The 17,706-nt window shown below is 48.8% G+C and overlaps 9 protein-coding genes across 9 annotated transcripts; 4 read left to right on the plus strand and 5 right to left on the minus strand.

Annotated features, from left to right (window-relative positions):
* Window positions 1-2: 2 nt before the first annotated feature.
* J7337_004744 (uncharacterized protein) lies at window positions 3-1,123 on the minus strand (the record flags this gene model as incomplete). The annotated part of the gene is made up of 2 exons (XM_044822433.1): window positions 3-114; window positions 165-1,123. The coding sequence occupies 2 exons, from the start codon at window positions 1,121-1,123 to the stop codon at window positions 3-5; spliced, it is 1,071 nt and encodes a 356-aa protein (XP_044683766.1).
* A 1,174-nt stretch (window positions 1,124-2,297) lies between these two features.
* J7337_004745 (uncharacterized protein) lies at window positions 2,298-3,387 on the plus strand (the record flags this gene model as incomplete). The annotated part of the gene is made up of 2 exons (XM_044822434.1): window positions 2,298-2,485; window positions 2,535-3,387. The coding sequence occupies 2 exons, from the start codon at window positions 2,298-2,300 to the stop codon at window positions 3,385-3,387; spliced, it is 1,041 nt and encodes a 346-aa protein (XP_044683767.1).
* Window positions 3,388-3,630: 243 nt separating this feature from the next.
* On the plus strand, window positions 3,631-4,419 carry J7337_004746 (uncharacterized protein; the record flags this gene model as incomplete). The annotated part of the gene is made up of 1 exon (XM_044822435.1): window positions 3,631-4,419. The coding sequence occupies one exon, from the start codon at window positions 3,631-3,633 to the stop codon at window positions 4,417-4,419; it is 789 nt and encodes a 262-aa protein (XP_044683768.1).
* A 1,515-nt stretch (window positions 4,420-5,934) lies between these two features.
* Window positions 5,935-7,669, plus strand: J7337_004747 (uncharacterized protein; the record flags this gene model as incomplete). The annotated part of the gene is made up of 3 exons (XM_044822436.1): window positions 5,935-7,179; window positions 7,398-7,478; window positions 7,529-7,669. The coding sequence occupies 3 exons, from the start codon at window positions 5,935-5,937 to the stop codon at window positions 7,667-7,669; spliced, it is 1,467 nt and encodes a 488-aa protein (XP_044683769.1).
* A 426-nt stretch (window positions 7,670-8,095) lies between these two features.
* On the minus strand, window positions 8,096-9,031 carry PDX1 (pyridoxine biosynthesis protein; the record flags this gene model as incomplete). The annotated part of the gene is made up of 1 exon (XM_044822437.1): window positions 8,096-9,031. One exon carries the CDS (start codon window positions 9,029-9,031, stop codon window positions 8,096-8,098), a length of 936 nt encoding a protein of 311 aa, XP_044683770.1.
* Window positions 9,032-10,143: 1,112 nt separating this feature from the next.
* J7337_004749 (uncharacterized protein) lies at window positions 10,144-10,909 on the plus strand (the record flags this gene model as incomplete). The annotated part of the gene is made up of 2 exons (XM_044822438.1): window positions 10,144-10,397; window positions 10,447-10,909. The coding sequence occupies 2 exons, from the start codon at window positions 10,144-10,146 to the stop codon at window positions 10,907-10,909; spliced, it is 717 nt and encodes a 238-aa protein (XP_044683771.1).
* Window positions 10,910-10,991: 82 nt separating this feature from the next.
* On the minus strand, window positions 10,992-13,025 carry J7337_004750 (uncharacterized protein; the record flags this gene model as incomplete). Its single annotated transcript, XM_044822439.1, has 2 exons — window positions 10,992-12,567; window positions 12,622-13,025. 2 exons carry the CDS (start codon window positions 13,023-13,025, stop codon window positions 10,992-10,994), a joined length of 1,980 nt encoding a protein of 659 aa, XP_044683772.1.
* A 575-nt stretch (window positions 13,026-13,600) lies between these two features.
* Window positions 13,601-13,934, minus strand: J7337_004751 (uncharacterized protein; the record flags this gene model as incomplete). Its single annotated transcript, XM_044822440.1, has 2 exons — window positions 13,601-13,736; window positions 13,786-13,934. The coding sequence occupies 2 exons, from the start codon at window positions 13,932-13,934 to the stop codon at window positions 13,601-13,603; spliced, it is 285 nt and encodes a 94-aa protein (XP_044683773.1).
* A 1,013-nt stretch (window positions 13,935-14,947) lies between these two features.
* On the minus strand, window positions 14,948-16,445 carry PAC1 (protein with putative role during mitosis; the record flags this gene model as incomplete). The annotated part of the gene is made up of 3 exons (XM_044822441.1): window positions 14,948-16,132; window positions 16,185-16,353; window positions 16,408-16,445. The coding sequence occupies 3 exons, from the start codon at window positions 16,443-16,445 to the stop codon at window positions 14,948-14,950; spliced, it is 1,392 nt and encodes a 463-aa protein (XP_044683774.1).
* Between the last annotated feature and the right edge of the window lie 1,261 nt (window positions 16,446-17,706).

Consider the following 17,706-nt stretch of genomic DNA (forward strand, 5'->3'; position numbering starts at 1 on the left):
AATCATAAGCCAGAAACAATGCTCTTGACACCTGCAAAGTCCAACTCCTCCAGTGTCTCGTTCCAAACCTGATCAACCAAAACATCACCATGTGTATAAAACCAACCTGCCAACCTAAAGCCCAGTTAGTAATCCAAATCCACGCTGATCAAGAATCAACTTACGGTGCAATCTCACAACTCATCAAAAAGCACCCATGAGACTCCTTTCCATGTCCATAGACAGCATTAGTATAGCTTGCAGCACCTCTATCAACAGGTCTTCCACAAATCGCAAAGAAGGCCCCAGCAAGCGCCCCAGCAACACCACCCATTTCATGATGACCTCCAAGGCCAGTACCCTTTGTGAGTCCTGGATCAACCATGTTGATAATCACATCATCTGGATCAACCTCTTCACAAAATCGTACGAGGAAGAGTTGGTTCAGAAGTTTTGACACACCATATCGTTCTTGGGAACTCCATGGTGTGATCTTCGGGTCGTCGAATGATGCGAGGAGTGGGCGTTCATCTTTGTTTGGGAATTTGCAGAGATGAGCTGTAAGAGAGTTTACTATTGTAAGACGAGGTGGTCCGTGGCCTGAAGTTTTGGTCTTGAGGATGGGGATGAGAAGGATTGTGAGAAGAGCGGTGCTGAGGTGGTTGACCTGAATACCAACTTCATGACCTGTGCTAGGCACAAGTTCGAAGTTATTAGGTGAAAGACCAGCGTTAAGAATAACAAAGTCAATGCGAGAAAGCTCAGCGTCACATTTCTTAGCAAAAGCCTGGACAGAATCATAAGATTGCATATCAAGCTGCCAAACATCAATCCTAGCAGATGGTGCGATGGTTTTCAACTTCTCAGCAGCAACTTTGCCTTTTTCAAGAGATCGAACTCCCATTATGAGATGAGACAGACCTAAAGAGAGGAGCTGTTTTGAAGCTTCGAAACCAAGACCTGTGTTTGAACCGGTGATGATGGCTGTGCTGCCTTGGACTTGGGGGTATTTCTCTCCGGTGGGTAGTTCGATAGTGGTGCGGAATTGGTTCTTCCAGAAGACTGGGAGCCAGAAATCTGGGAGGGGAGACATGTCTCTTGAAGGGATGGTAGATGAGTACTTTTGGTTCTTTTGGCATGGCATTTTGATGATGGTGATGATGAAAAGACGGTTGGAGAATATGGAATATTGGGAACGCAGGAGCTGAAAGGGTTGAGAATGAAGAATCCTCTTGGCTTATATATACTATAGAGAGAGATATTCTGCATGTTTTATACCCAAAATCTCATTTTATGGCGTTATACAAACTATTGGTCGTGGTCGGATTCTGAACTGAATCATGCTGAAGCTGTCCCAATTAGGAAATTGAAAAAGTCTTGGCATTCTTCCAACCTCGTCATGACCAATGAGAGACTCGGGATACGCTCCCAGAAGACAACATCACAGCTATTTCAGATGCGTTGAATTGCGTGTTATAAGCGATTGCCTTGTGTTCAGGTAATGAGAGCACGGAGTTAAGATGACTGTTCACATCAAGTCCGAAGCTGCTGTCTGTCTTTGTCATGATGGGTTGGTCTTGGAACAACCATGATGTGGCCAAAAGTCTAAGCCAACAGATCAACCACAAAGACTTGTACCGCACTCTCGCTGAGGGTACACTAGGTAGATAAAGAATCAGCTTTACAAAGAATGCGAGATGTAATTCGTATCAGAACTGTATACCGATCTTGACAGCAATGTAATATACGCCCTACAATGTAGCTGGTCCCCTATCATAGCACGTCTAGTGTAAGTTAGACCGAGGATAAGTGGCTACCCACTCCCATCAGCCTAACGCAGCATTTCTAGTTGCAACAATCACCAGTAACTAATTCCAATCACTATCTCTAGTCCTCCATTTAAACCCACTATACTCGCCAGTTCCCCGAATCTCTCCCGACTTATCACCCTCTCTAGCTTATCTCACCACGATGGATAACCCACGATATGCCTCCCCCCGCCGACGCCGACTCGGAAGCTACATTTACCACCGACTACACTTCTTCTACTGACTCGCTCTTCCAAACGCACGCCAAAGAGCAAATGACATGTTTTTACCCCTCGTGTCCCTTGCGCCCTACAACACAAGTCACCCAATCACTAACCCCAATGTCAATGTCTTGGCTCTCAGAGTGGACCATGCCATTCGTGCCCCGCGATGCCGGCAACGGAGGGGTCCAAGGTCAAGATGCCTTATTATCGAGACGATTCCCTTGGCTTTGAGGTTGTAGATTGCTTTTGATATCCAATTCTATTGTATTGTGTTGTACAAGACAAAATGACTGTTGTTACTCTTCCCGAACCCTTTGCTAGCATCCCCCGAGAGAACTTTCTCTTTGGCGCATCGCCTCTTCAGCCCCTCCCCAGAATATCCGCTGCTCTCGGTGGAAAGGTCAATGTCTACGCAAAGCGCGAGGACTGCAACTCCGGTCTCGCCTACGGTGGTAACAAGGTCCGAAAGCTAGAGTAAGTCGCTCTCTCAAACTCACTCATAGCACATCTAATCGAAAAATAGATACCTCGCCGCTGAGGCCCAAGCCCAAGGCTGTGATACCCTCGTCTCCATCGGCGGCGTCCAGTCCAACCACACCCGCGCCGTAACCGCCGTCGCCACAAAGCTCGGTCTCAAAGCCGCCACCGTCCAAGAACACTGGGTTGACTGGGAAGACCCCGGCTATGAAAAGGTCGGCAACATTCAGCTGTCGCGGCTCATGGGCGGTGATGTGAGACTTGACCCCTCGACATTCGGTATCGAGCACAAGACTACTCTCGCCAAGCTCACAGATGAGCTCAAGAGCAGTGGTCGCAAGCCATACTATATCCCTGCTGGAGCTTCAGACCATCCCCTCGGCGGTCTAGGTTTCGCACGCTGGGCATTTGAAGTCGAAGCGCAGGAGAAGGAGCTCGGAATCTTCTTCGACACCATCATCGTATGCGCCGTAACAGGCTCTACATTCGCCGGCATGATCGCCGGCTTCAAGCTCGCCCAGAAGAAGAACGGCTCTCCCGCGCGTAAAATCATCGGCATCGACGCCTCCGGCAAAGTACAGCAGACCTTCGACCAAGTCCTGCGCATCGCCAAGTCGACAGCTGCCAAGATCGGCCTCAGCGAGGACGACATCACAGCGGACGACGTGATCCTGGACCCCAACTACAACGCCAAGATCTACGGCATCCCTGACGAGACGACTATTGAGGCGATGAAGTTTGGCGCTGCGACTGAGGCGTTCATCACGGATCCTGTGTATGAGGGCAAGAGTTTGGCGGGGATGATGGATTTGATCAAGACGGGCAAGATCGCGAGTGGGAATGTGCTTTATGCTCATTTGGGAGGTCAATTGGCGCTCAATGCTTATTCTTCCCTGTGATATTGTACATGATAGATTGTTATTTGAGCGTAAATAGAATTAACCAAAAATTGCCTATTTCTAGAATAGTATGAGTGTCTATGGGAACCAGGGTAAATGGATAGCCTATAGCCCAGACATGCTCTTGTCCAGTGTGCTTATTAGAGCTCACAGCCTGTCTGTCACCTTTGCATTCCTTCGACGTCTCTTCTTTCTGATCCTTTAAAATCACCCAGCTAAATCCATAGTAGAATCTCTATCATTATGGGCGATTTTCAAGACACCAAGGTAGCTGTTCTATCCGCTCTAACCGACTTCTTCAACATCTCGTCCCAAAACCTCCAAGATGCCCGCAACCACCTTCTCGAGACCTCTTACGTCATACAGTCCACCCCAGATACTATCGAGCAGACGACACTAGGAGAGCTATTCCTCAGCGACACAAAGCAAAAGGGTCATCTTGAATGGGCCATAGACGAACCCCAAGAAATCTTCATTCACGAGAAGCTCGCTGCAGTTTGGAGCGGGTGGTCTATCCGTGCCGATGATGGTACTATCATCAGTCACAAGAAGGGCATCCTTGGACTAGCCTACACTGATGGATGTTGGAAGGTATCAGGTCTAGCTTCAACAGAGCGGTCCCTCGAAACACCGAACCCAGATGATGAGGCAGCTCTCACCCAAGAAATCATGAAGCCCATCAACGCTCTTCTAGACGACTTCTCCCATCCTGACTGGGACGTCCTCAAACAATGGTTTCTTCCCAGCGCTGGTGTGACTTTATATCGACCACCCGCTGACCCAGCTCCTATGACTATGGAGCAGTCCATCGTTCGTCTGCAGGGTATGATCAAGAGTGGTATTACTATTCAAGAGAAGTTACATGATATTCAGGTCCGAAAACACGGTGATATTGCATTGGTTTGGGCGCCCTTTGTGGTTGAGATTAATGGGGTGCCTAAACATGATGGTGTGAATGCGTTTACGCTTCTGAGGAGGGATGGGAGATGGGTGTTTAGTGGATGTCAGGACTATGGTATTGCTCTTGAATGAGAAGTAACTGCTGAGCTTGCTTATCGATGTCTGTGGTATCTGGTGAATATCTGTAGGAAGAGCGAGGCTGGTCTATTTATTTGGTGCTCTGCTTGAAAGCGACGAAGCCGAGGGACTAAAGTGGATGCCTAGTTATTTGCGACCTATAGTGTTTCTGTCTGTTGTTTGGTATCAGATTTTACACTGGTGAAAAAGTGTAATGACTTTCTCTTGTCCTTTGGGGAGCCCGATGGTATGGCTCAAAGGGTGCACGACGCATATGAGCGTGAACACCCTCTGCAAGTTCATCCATGGAATCGTACTCTGATAGCCATTCCAGTAACAACACGTATTACAACTGTGCAGATCACACCTGGAAATCCTCAAAGAGAGTAAAAAGAGGCTGAGTGTGTTTATGCATGGGTGCTTTGTTCAGATGTTTGTACAACTAACTGCCTTATGGAGGTACCATGCAGGCTCCCGTTTCTTTGCGTACGTATCCTGAAAGGTACCTACATGCTGGAAACACATCTGTTTTTTCTTTGGTCAATAAAAACAGGATTGTTATTGGCTAAGCTATTGTCACATTTGCTCTCCTTTTTGATCTGTCGTCTTTCAGCTGCAGCGACTAGCTCTAGAAGCCCTAATACCACCAGTTTGAAGACGTTCATATTTGTTTCTTTAGCTTTTTGGATTTTCTTCCCTTCCATTATTCTAGTTGACTTCTTTTCTTGGCCATACTCATAATTGGGTATCGCCTCTCTGGATCCTGAACAGGCTGAAGTCTTTGTGGGCTCACTGGGCTCACTGGGCTGTCGGTTTGTTCACCCCAAATCAGAGAACAATAAGAGTGTTTGAAGTGAGCTAAGCTATTAGAAAACCCAACCCCATGTCACTGGTAGCAATCAACAAGATAATAAGCTCTCAAATAGAATAATACTGCTGCAACTGACTTGCTACGTCTGTTAGTTGCCTCAACCATTTCTTGAAGATGCCGCACAAAGGGGCGGACAATATAACAGCAGTCTCCAGTTCATTTTCCAAGTCGAAGCAAGGCTATCAGAATTTTTTCAGGTTTACTATTTACTGAAAGACGCTGGAGGAGCACTTGGCGTTATTCGCAGGCTGCCACCTGTCAGGACAACAAAGTCCAATCATTGATCAAGAGGTGACAAAGCCTAGCATACTCGATATCTGTGCATGTGAGCAAAGAGACAGAAGGCTGGTAATCTTTGCTCTAGATTTTGATTGGTTCTTTGATAGACAGTCTGCTTTGTTTATAGGTGCTAGAATAATGCCTAGAGAGAGGCTTCCACTGGGCTCCAAGCCATCCTGCACCCTAGCACTGCAACAAGCGTCTCTCACGCTTCTTTATATTGTAGTCCAAATCAACGGGGCAACCATTCTCAGGCGACTATAAATCCAAATCTCCATCAATATATAATTCTTCTTCCTTCACCCCACTCAACCTTCACTTCAACCACCACTTAGTACTTCCGTCTGATCTCACCCGTTCACTCGTTTTCATCGCCCAACATGGCAGACATGTCTTATGAAGACACTCAACACCTTCTTGACTCTATTACCGACACGAACTTTGACCAGCGTCTGAATGATCACATGGATGGCAATGCTACTGAGGAAGTTGATGAAGATACAAAGGTAGATATGCTCACGGGTCTCAACACCGCCTTTCAGAACCCTCGTGCCCAACATGGAATCGCGAGCGAGGCTCTCCTAGCCTCTAACCCTTTTGATAAGGAGTTCATGGAGGCATATAACGCTGAAAATGCTCGGACTCAAGCTTCTTCAGGGTCCGATGCACAGTTGAGTGGTCCCCACAACAATGGCAGTACTATCACCGACGATGATAGTCAACTTCCTGTCTCTTCAGCCGTCACACCTGCGACTCAGTTTTCTTCACCTATGAATCCTGAGGACTACTTGCCCGAGTCATTTCAGACACAGCCATATCCACCTCTTAATAACCAGCCTCAGGCCTACCCTGTTCCGATGGGTCAGCCATTCTATGATCAGACGGCCCTTCAACAAATGCAGCCTCAGCAAATGCAGCCCTTTGCAGTACGACAACCTGGTCTTGGCGGACGTCGGATGAGACAAACTCAATACCCTCAGCAGCAACTCTTGTTCTCTATGAACAACCAAATTCATGAACCTCTCCCTGGGCAAGTATCTCACCCGCCCTTCCCAGTACCTCAACCTCGCGTACCCCCCTCTCAAGGGGCACCTCGCAAGGGTCCTGCTCCCAGCGAACCAACCCGTCACAAGATCCCAACCAACCCAGCCAACATCAGCCCCCACACTCTAGAGCAACAATCACTCCTCTCAGAGCTGCAGCACTTCACTCACGAATATCAGGGCTACATCACCAACCCAGTCCAAGCTCGCCAAATAGGCAATCTCTTCCTCTCCCTCGCACACCATGAGGTCACAGTTACACCGCCAGAAATGGATCCCACATTCCCCCGAACCAACGAAGCGTATCGCGCTCGTGTGCAGGAACTCTTCATGGCTATTGTGGACTGGTCGAATCCTAGGGGGTGGCGAACGAAGATGGGGTCGAAGCTTGCTGTTCAGTGGGTTGAGGAAGTCAAGGCCTATCGAAAGAGTGTTGGACTTTCTGTTGAGCCGTCTGATATGCTTGATCACCAGATCGAACCTCCTCTGGATAGGATGCCTCCTGTGAATGAGCAGTGGAAGAATGTCGTTCATCGTCAGTTGTCCAACATTGAGATTGAGATTCTCAGTTCCAAGATTCTCGTAAGTCCATTTATTGCGTTTACTTGGTCTCTGCTAACCACAGTTATAGGACTCAGCCATTTTATCGCAGCAGGATCGGAACTATGTTCCGCTTTGGAGTAATGCCGAGTGTCAGTGGGAGCAGTTCGCTAGTTTTGGAGAGCGTTAGGAACGCCTCGTGAGCGCTTTTCGAGTAAGCCACCCCTTTTGATTTGACAACCAACAACTAATTTGACTAGGACAACAAGGTTTTGATTCACTCAGCTCTACGCTCATCGTGGCTCTCCCGAATCACCAACTCTCCAGTTGCCGAGCTTGTCGTAAGTATATGGCCATGATTTTAAGAAGTGAGTACTAATGTGAGACGCAGCGCAAGGAGAACAACAAAGCTGGCAATGACAAGAAGCGAAATGCTGCTAGTCGTCTGAGTGGCAAGGGTGCGAAGAGACCTCAGAATGAAGAGAGTGAAGATGAAGGGGGCGGTAGAAAGGTCAAGAGGAAGCGATACTGATCCTTCGTTTCGATCGGTAACATGGTTCTTTTTTGCCTATATACGGCTATATCAGGTAATTTGGGATTTCAAGTGCAATTTTCCAAATGGTGGCATTTTGGCATCGTTGGATGGCATTATATACAACGCACCTTGGGGTTCGACCTAGACAGCATAGAGATAGACAAGAACGGTTTGTTTTTTACATGTTGCGATGGGAACAACGACTTGTCACAATACACGGGTACTCATTACAGCAGAGAAAAATGGGAGAAATTTGTTATCAATTATGGTGTTGAAACACCCGCTTATATCGTCCATGCATACTTTATCTAGCCGAGTTGATCTTGTCAACTAGGTATCTTCATTTTCCTTGCCCTATTCTTTTTCCTTTTTTCATGTTGAATCCTCATCAACGCCAAAAAACAAAACACCTCTTTTTACTCTCTACCATCCTCGTCCAGCAAGCTTCTCCTCAGGCTTCATGCTATCGCAGTTAATTCCCACCATAGCCTCGCCAAGCCCCGTGCTAGTCTCAGCCAGCACCTTGGCATCCTTGTAGTGTGTAGTCGCACGCACGATGGCCTTGGCCCGCTTCGCAGGGTCGCCCGACTTGAAAATACCGCTTCCCACAAAGACTCCGTCGCAGCCGAGCTGCATCATGAGCGCGGCGTCAGCGGGCGTGGCGACTCCGCCGGCGGCGAAGTTGACGACGGGCAGACGGCCTAGCTCTGCGGTCTGGCGGAGGAGTTCGGCGTCGACTTCGAGCTCGCGGGCGAGTTCGCGGATGCGGATGATGCCGCCCTCTGCGAGCGCGGCCTTGGCTTGTGCGATCTGCTTGTTGACTGTCTTCATGTGTCGCACGGCCTCGACGACATCGCCGGTGCCAGCCTCGCCCTTTGTTCGGATCATAGCAGCGCCCTCTGCAATTCGTCGCAGCGCCTCACCGAGGTTTCTGCACCCACAAACAAACGGAACACCAAAAGTGCTCTTCTCAACGTGGCTCTCGTCATCAGCGGGTGTGAGGACCTCAGACTCGTCGATGTAGTCGACACCAAGAGCCTCGAGGATCTGACACTCGACAAAGTGACCGATGCGGGCCTTTGCCATGACGGGGATGGTGACGGCTTCTTGGATCTGCTTGATCATGGCGGGGTCTGACATGCGGGCTACGCCGCCGTCTTTGCGGATGTCGGCGGGGACTCGCTCGAGGGCCATGACGGCGCAGGCGCCGGCTTCTTCGGCGATGCGGGCCTGCTCAGCGTTTGTGACGTCCATGATGACGCCGCCCTTGAGCATCTGGGCGAGGCCGGCCTTGACGGTGAAGGAGGACTTGGCCTCGCCATTGGAGGCGGCACCAGTGTTGGAGGAGTCGTTGGTCATGGTGAAGTTGTGGTGTGAAGTAAAAAGACAAGGTGGCGGGGGTATAAGGGTATGGTTTGAGTTGGGGAGTTGGAGAGTTGGAGTGAAAAAGAGAGGGGAACGGGTAATTATAGGTCTTTTCCCAGAGAGTCAATGACTAGAAAGGGTATTACTCAAAGAAGAAGTTGACAAGAACAAATCTTAGAGTTTCTCCTAGTCTGACTGTTAGTCAAACTGACTGTGCTGTACTGCATGTACAGTACCTCCGGCCCTCCGCCTCCGCCTCCGCACCCGGTATACGGCGCCGTGAGTGCGGAGTCAAAAAAGGGTCCAACTCACACCAATTTATTCTACTACAGCCGCGGCCTCCGAATATGCAGGTCTAATGCGCCATAGCCACTGTAAAAGACCCCGGCGTCGAGCTCCGGCCCATCTTTAAGCGCGCCCTACAGCAACAGTAATTGGATGATTCATTGACATGTGCCGATGTTTAGAGGCGGCAATTGTCGGGAAGACGAGGCTCAAAGTGGTACTCATGCACTGAGTGAGGAGTATCCAAAGAGGGGGATATGCATGCATTGTTCTAGATTCTTGTGATATCATGGATGGAATCATTTGGTCGATCGTAGATAATGTCTCATCTCATCTCATCTCACTCACCATCTCACGCATCTCTTATCTTGCATGCGTTTGCCACGATAAGCCATCTTCTCTCTACTTACTGTAACTGTTGTCTGCTCATAATTTGTTCTCTCAGCCTTTCTAGACTCCAATACCAGTACTAGTAAGTACCTGACTCAATATAGTTCAACCACCCTCCTCAACTCTTAATTTCTTAGCCCGGAGAACGAACAATCGGGGTAGTCCGGAGGTACTCTCGCCCTAGCGGCTCCGTCATGCATGCAGCCTTCATGCACCTCTAATGCACGTCTTTATCCCTTTTGGGTCACTCCGGTACCCATCACCAGAATCTGGGGAACCATTTTACTATCTCGTATGTCACTTGCGAGTGACTAAGATTTTTTGCCTTCGGTGAAAGGCTCCGAGTTTAAACTGTCCCGTTATCGCTCCTTGTCTCTTATCATCTTACAATTCTCTGGCAAATCATTAGTTGGTGAGATATCCAAGTCAAGATGATCAGTCTTACGGTCGGTGTCTTGGCCCTTCAGGGTGGTTTTGCTGAGCATGTCGATCTTGTGAGAAAGGCGGCTGAGTATCTTTCTTCTACGGAGGGTATTTCCAAGACGAAATTTCACTGTATTGAAGTTCGCACAAAGGAAGAGCTCGATCAGTGTGATGCTCTTATCATTCCTGGTGGCGAGAGTACAACCATCTCTTTCGTCGCCGCTCAATCTGGTCTCCTCGAGCCATTGAGAGATTTCGTCAAGTAAGCGATCCCCGTCGCATAATTTGATACAAATACTAACATGAATCAGAGTCCAGAAGAGGCCAGTCTGGGGAACCTGCGCCGGTCTTATCCTCTTATCAGACGAGGCAAATGCCACCAAGAAAGGTGGTCAAGAACTCATCGGCGGTCTCGCGGTCCGCGTTCACCGCAATCACTTTGGTCGTCAAATGGAGAGTTTCGAGTCAGGAATGAACCTCCCCTTCTTGAACGACAACAAACCCTTCCCTGGAGTGTTCATCCGCGCGCCTGTCGTGGAAGAGGTTATCGGCTCATCTGACGATGGACGACCACCGGTTGAAGTCCTGGCCAAGTTACCAGGTCGAGTAGATAAGATGAAGTCTGGCATATCACAAGCCAATACCAAGGACGATTCAGGAGATATCGTTGCTGTTAGACAGGGGAATATTCTGGGAACAAGCTTTCACCCCGAATTGACGAAGGACGAGAGGATACACGTGTGGTGGTTGAAGGAGATTCTCAACCAGCAATAGACACAGCGACATAGACGGCGTTTTGGGAAAATAGAATTATTACTTATTATTCAGGGGTATCAACCGCTTATTTACTATGTTTTTATACCTTGCCCATAGCTGCATCATACCCAGGCGGCGGTGGTGAATGCGTTCGAGCTGGTCCTCCCTGTGAAGAAGATCCAAAGCCCAAAATCTGCAGAATCTCAAGATCGCCCATCGACTGCGCCAGCTCCGCCGGTGAAATACATCCCCCAACATTCATATCAGCGCCATGTGCTTTCAGAACCCTTATCAACTCCGTATCCCTCCTCGAAATAGCCTGCATCAACGGCGTTCTGCCCTTCTTATCCGCCGCATTAGCATCAGCGCCAGCTTCAAGAAGAAGCTTAGCCTGATCCCTCTTCCCATTCTCAATAGCGTATAGCAAGAGTGTCTCGCCGCTGCTCATCTTCTTCTTGGTGTTGGAGCCAGCTGCGAGCATCATCTTCACGAGGTCCGTGTTGCCTGTCTCCATTGCGAAGCATATCGCTGCGACGCCCCATGTTCCGTCTGATACATTTGGTGAAGCCCCGTGGTCGAGGAGCATTTTGACGACTCGGACTTTGTCGTTTTGGGAGAGTTTGCTGTCGCGGAGGGCGATCACGAGAATTGGGTGGCCGACGAGATCCTTGGCGCTGGCGTTGGCGCCGTGTTTAAGGAGAAGTTCTGCCATGTCTAGTTTTCTCTTTGCAATAGCGTCTGCTAGCACAGATAATCCACTCAGATTCTTTGAGCTTGCATTTGTGCCACTTTCAAGAAGGAGCTTCATCATATCCATACGGTCCTGGCTCGCTGCAATAGACAACAGCGAATTACCCGAGAGATCGCTAGTATCGGGATTCGCGCCGTGTTGAAGCAGCATCCTAACAAGCTCCAAGTTACCCTTCTTGACAGCCTGTGCGAGAACCGGTCGTCCAGAGGTGTTGGTGGTGTTTGGCTTGGCTCCGTTGTCCAAAAGAAGTTGAATACCCTCCAGGTTCTCACTGTTACATACATCGACAAAGTATGATTGTCCAGACCAGCTGGCAGCGTTGACGTTCCATGTTCCCTGGTCGATGAGCATCTTTGCAACGCCAATGCTTCCGACTGATGCGGCCAGAAAGACCGGTGGGATCTTCATATCTTTGCCGTTGGTGTCGGCACCAGAGCCGATAAGGAACCGCACAGCGTCTTCTTGGTTGGCCAGGATAGCACAGCCAAGAGGTGAGTTGCCCTCTCCGTTTCGGCCATTGATGTTCGCTCCTTGTGCGAGTAGACCACTCATCTGCTGAACATCACCGCGAAGAGCTGCTTGACAAAGGGCTGTGGATAAAGGATCGGGCTTGGGCCAGAGACCAGCTGTCATGGCCTTGAACGAATGTGTCAAAGAAGACAGACCCTTGGCAAAACCGGAAGATCCACTTGGTGACTCGCAGCCCGGCGATTGAGCTGAAGAAGGCTGTGCTGGTTCATAAGGCGGAGGTTCGATATCGCCAGGAAGAGGCCCTTTACTACTCGATGCATAAGAGTCGTTCTGCGATCCAGTGAAGAGAATATCTTTTGTCTGCGAAGCCTTTTGACAAGCTCTGTTAACATGATCAAAGATCTCTCTTCCACTCTTTGTATCAAGAGTAGAATCCTGATCATCCCGAACTTCGCTAGCACAACATAAATAAACGTTCACACCACACAGCGAGACGAGCACCACTTACATCGACAGCACCTTTGCGTAAAACGCAAATAGTCGTGAAAACGCAACAATAGCATCACTATAGACCACCAAAAACACCTCATCCATCAACGGCAGCGTCTCGGCCTGCAGTCTCATAACCTGCTTATTCAACACCGTCGCGACAACATCGCACGATCCCAGACTCTGACTTATCGTCGTCTGCAACCGACCCGAAATAGCACTAGCGCTATTCAGCGCAGTCTCGAGAACTCCCACATGCTGATGAAGCTGATACAGCCTCGTCGCAAACGAAGACAATCGCTCGTCGGGGACTTCAAGCGCCGTGTTCAATTCATTGAGCTCTTCGGCGCTGGATAACACGCGGTGAGAAATACTCGAGCCGAGCGAGGTCAGTGAAATAACTGAGAAGCCGTCTCCTTCCATTGTACGTATGTGGGGTAGTAAGAAGATGTTGAAGTGGGGGATTGTCAGATCGACTGAGGAGACAAGCTTCAGTCTATATAACCATGGAACTATTCCCAGCAGTAGGGCTGATAGCGGGAAGACACAAAAAAAAAAAAAAAACGCCTAAGAAGGCTGAAGGTGAAGTCGTGTGCTGATTACGCGGTCTGTTGACTGCGACACGCACGTGTATATCACATCACAGACGAATAGAGAGATAGCTTTGGCTTGGCTGCCTCTTTTTGAGGCTGTAAACTAGATCCTACGGCGAAGCTTGACAGGGATATAAGCTCTTCGGTGATAGGTGCGGAGATGCCGACCTGCCTCATTGATTTGATAGACAATGCAGTAGAGCTGTAATAGGTTCTGCTTATTGTTGACGACCTATTTTCTTATTCCTCTCAAAGTTGATCATCGCTTACGCCATCGATTGTTATACCCTGCATATCCACGTTGCTAACCCCAGACTCTGTCGTATCTCGTATTCCTTTGGGCTTTGATTTTACACCCTCGATAGGTTGTCCCTTATCGACCTCTGTCCTGTATACCCACGTTTGCTAACCCCGGAGTCTCTCGTGTGGCTTTGACGTGCCATCGATAGGTTGTTCCTTTGCTTTCTCAGGGTTCCCCGTAAGGAGGAAGAAGAATGCACCGATTGCGAGACCAAGACTTCCCAACATGACGATCTGAGCGCTACTCATCATCAGCTACAACTTCAACTTCTGCCTCTGCATAAACTCACTTGCCGCCCTTGGCCTCGGGCTTTTCTGTAGCTTTTGGTCCAATAGGTTCCTTCTCGTTATGTTGAAGCAATCTCGTTGTGCGGAAACCTCGCTGGATTGAGAGAGAGGGCCTCAAGGCCATTGAAGATCGAGCAATGCGTGCAGACATGTTGGAGGATGTGTTGTTGAAGTTGAACGTTTTGTTGTTTCACAGAGTTGACAAGATGAGATTAGGTATGACAGCAGAGCAACTCCCTAGGGAAGTATGGATATTGAGCTTATTATTAGGAAGCACAAATTATTGATGACGTTCTAATCAACATGTTTGGCCGCCAAAGGTGAATCAACAGTGGGACTCCTTGATCGTGGCGTCATTGATGCGTACCTGCAATCGACCACTTTCATCATTTCTGCAGAATAACTAGGACACTTTCACTATGAGGCGCACTAATTAAACAGTAGAGCGTTAGGTTCAGTGTCGATTTATTTACGAGGTGGCTGAACGAAAAGGCGAAATCAACATCTCACCTCAAGAAATCCGTCATGAGGCTCTATCAGATCATCACAAGCCCCCTCAATATACTCAACAGCTCTGACTTGCCAATCACATCACATAGCTACTGGTACAAGACTCTCAACTCGCTCAATAATTAAAGTAAATACGTAAAATTTCCGTTCTATGATGCCCCTAACGTCTATGCCTGCTATTTTCCCAAAAGTTTTCCCTCCCAACCCCCCTCCCTCACCCACTCACTCCGAACAGCAAATCGTCAGATTCAACTGTCCGTACCTAATATCGCTTGGGTATCAAACATTATTCGTAAAATCCCCATGCACCAGACGCATCTTAACGGGTGGGACCATCGGTAGAAAGGAGGCTTTGTCTTGGTTTGTTGTTTTGTTATAAAAATATGCTTATGATTTGATAGATTGGGAGTGTCGGTTCCTGGCGAAAAAAAAAAAGCAATACGCCTTTTCTGAACCCGTTAAAAAAGGAGTCGAGACGGGTTAGGATGGGATGTTTTCCGGCCGTTCGATAGAAGGGAATCTCTGTTTCGGGCTGAGGCATGTCGCGGGCGACTTGCATCGGCATCGTGCTCTTTGGCACGTCGCTGGGCCATGGGGTCATAGTGAGCAGCTTCCTCTAGTTTCATGTCCAATACTCAGATATGCTGTATCCAACTACCGCGAAAAGATTCGAAGAGACATATCTACACTTCCTGTAGCAATGACACAGCGGATCTGCACATCTTGAGGTGCCGCCGCCGCCGCTTTCTTGGGAGTGCCCACATCACCATTGGCTTCCTCAGTCGGACCCTTGTCCTTTATAATAGGTGGCGCCCATCTCAGACTTGTAATGAAATGTTCGTGCGCTCCTTCGACGGTCTTGACGCACTTTCCTTCTTGGCTCAGATCCCAGCATCGAATCGTCTTGTCGTCGGATACGGAGAGGAGGAATTTGCCGCTTGGATGGAACACAAGTCCTCGAACCCAGTTGTCATGACCTATCAGGGTCTTGATACAGGTTCCTCGACCATCCCATAGCTTGATCGTCTTATCTCGTCCACCTGTCGCCATGAACTCCGCCGTGCTGCTTGCTGGAGGCGCTTTCTTTAAACCGGCCAGGGTAGCCATGTGCGAGTATGCTGCTGGTGGCGCAAAGGTACAGCATTCGACGAAATGCTCGTGGCCAATCATGACGAGCTTGGCTTCGGGATTTGGTACTGAAATATCCCACAGTCTCACTGTTCGATCGTTGCCAGTCGATAGCAGGTATTTTCCATCCAGCGACGGAGCGACATCACGAATCCAGTCGACATGTCCTCTTATCGTCTTGACGCAATACCCTGTCGTAACATCCCATATCCTCACTGTAACATCTCGACTAGCGCTCGCAAGCAGATTTCCCGATAACGGCGCCCCAGGAGCTCCAGAGGGTATAAATCGGACAGCGCTCACACTATGGTCGTGGCCGGGTAGTGTGCGAATATTTTGGTACTCGTTCGAGGGATCCCATAGCTTGATGGTTAAATCGGAACTGCAAGACGCAAGCAGCGTATGACCTTTCGGGCCGCCATAGTCGAGATCGAGAACCGCTTTGGTGTGGCCTTTCACCGTCCTTTCAAGCTCGCCAAACTCCCAATCCCAGATCTTGATAGTGGCATCTTCATCTCCAGATGCGATAGACGAAAAGATCGGGTGAAAGGCTACGCAGTTGATGGGCGTTCGATGCGATTGAAGGACGTGTCGTGGAGGACCGGCTGGGAGCCAAGAAGATGGATCTCCTCGTCGGTTAGAGAGAGATGTCGGTGTAGCGCTATTAAGTTCTGTCTGAAGGGCGTGGTTCTGTGCTTCTAGATCCATGATCTACAAATCTCCCTATTAGCAACGCTACGATATGCGCATCTTGCTGCCGTACCTTTTTTTGTAACCGCACGACACTTGTCCATTTCTTCTCCAGCAGGGTCTCGTATTTCTTCGCGGTCGCCGTATCGAAAGCATCCTCCCCAAGACTGAGCTCCGTCCTCATGGCATTGGCGCTTTCCTGCAGGTTATTTGCGGCGAGGTAGGCGATGATGGATTTATGCCTGCAGCAGTGTCAGATAGGCAAATCAAAGCTCCAGAAGCTCCCCTGTACGAACAGCTCCTCTGCCTGCCGGCTCGTCAACGTCCGGCTCATGATGGCGGTTCCGCTCAGGAGAGCACTAGGGATTCCCAAGATCTTTTGTGTCTACTGTAATTTCCAAGAGTTGAGTTCTGTTATCGTTGGGTGTTGGGTAAAAAAAGGAGTATGCGAGATCGGGTTTCGTGGAGAAAACGGCGGGGGAGGGGCGGCAGGAAGTTTTGGTGGGAGCTTCGTTCGTTTCGTGACGTGTCTGTGGAGGATGCGCTGAAGAAAGAGATGATTGCTGTGGAATTGTTGACCAATGGGGCGCTTGATTGGGGGATCGCTTGGAGGCGGTAAGACGCAGGGGAACAAAGGAAATATCAACAGCTAAGCAGGCTTCATTGAAATGCGCTGCGCAGAGTAACACGGTCTCGCCAGGGGCATCAACATCGGATATCCAAAGAGCGGTGCAGCTAGCCTAAGATGAGCCGCTGCCCAAGATCACGTGTAGATAAGATAGTCCTACCCTGTATCGCTGCATTGACAATCAGAAGATGTGTAACATATCCGGTAAGAATATATGTTTGAGCCGGGCTAAAGGAAATGATAAACCTTATAATGTAATCCTCTGTAATAAAAAGCAAGCTCCAACAATTTGTCCTGAGTTTAAGGGCGTTTTTCACGATTGTTTTGCATCCTTGACTCTAAATGCTATAAAAGACCCGTTCCAGCCAGTGAGGTCAAAATCTAGCGATAGATTGGTGTTTGTGTAAATACTAATATTTTGTTACTTATGCGCGAATACTGATAAACAGCTACCAAGAACGACATACATGTTTAGCCGTGATTCTACATACATATGCGAGTTTGATTCTCAGTTGTGATACATTTCTTAGAGCGTTTGCACCGATGCAATAACCAATAGACTTAGCGCTACTTCTATCCTGCTGCATGATGACGGATACAGATAGCGTATTCGTAGGTTGAAAAAAGACAAGGAACTGATGTGAAATGGCTCAATGAAAAGAATCGATTATCTGATTGCTAGAAATGATTTCAGTCTTCCGGCCATTTCCCACCATTTCCTCATTCTCAGGCAGTGTTTCGTAGTGAACTTATCAGACCGATGACCGGAAACAATAGGACACTATGTCGCAGACAGTTATAGATCCAACGTCGTTGGATTATACACGAAAATCTCATCCATGAACTCAATCGTTGCTACCCTGTTCCCTGAAACACACAGGCATGAGTCCCTATTCCCGGGTGGATATAGGTTACATCCATCCATCAAGACATCAGAACTCGCTAAATCCTCCTCCCACATGGCATC

Source organism: Fusarium musae, chromosome 3 (genome assembly GCF_019915245.1).
Source record: "Fusarium musae strain F31 chromosome 3, whole genome shotgun sequence".
NCBI lineage: Eukaryota > Fungi > Ascomycota > Sordariomycetes > Hypocreales > Nectriaceae > Fusarium > Fusarium musae.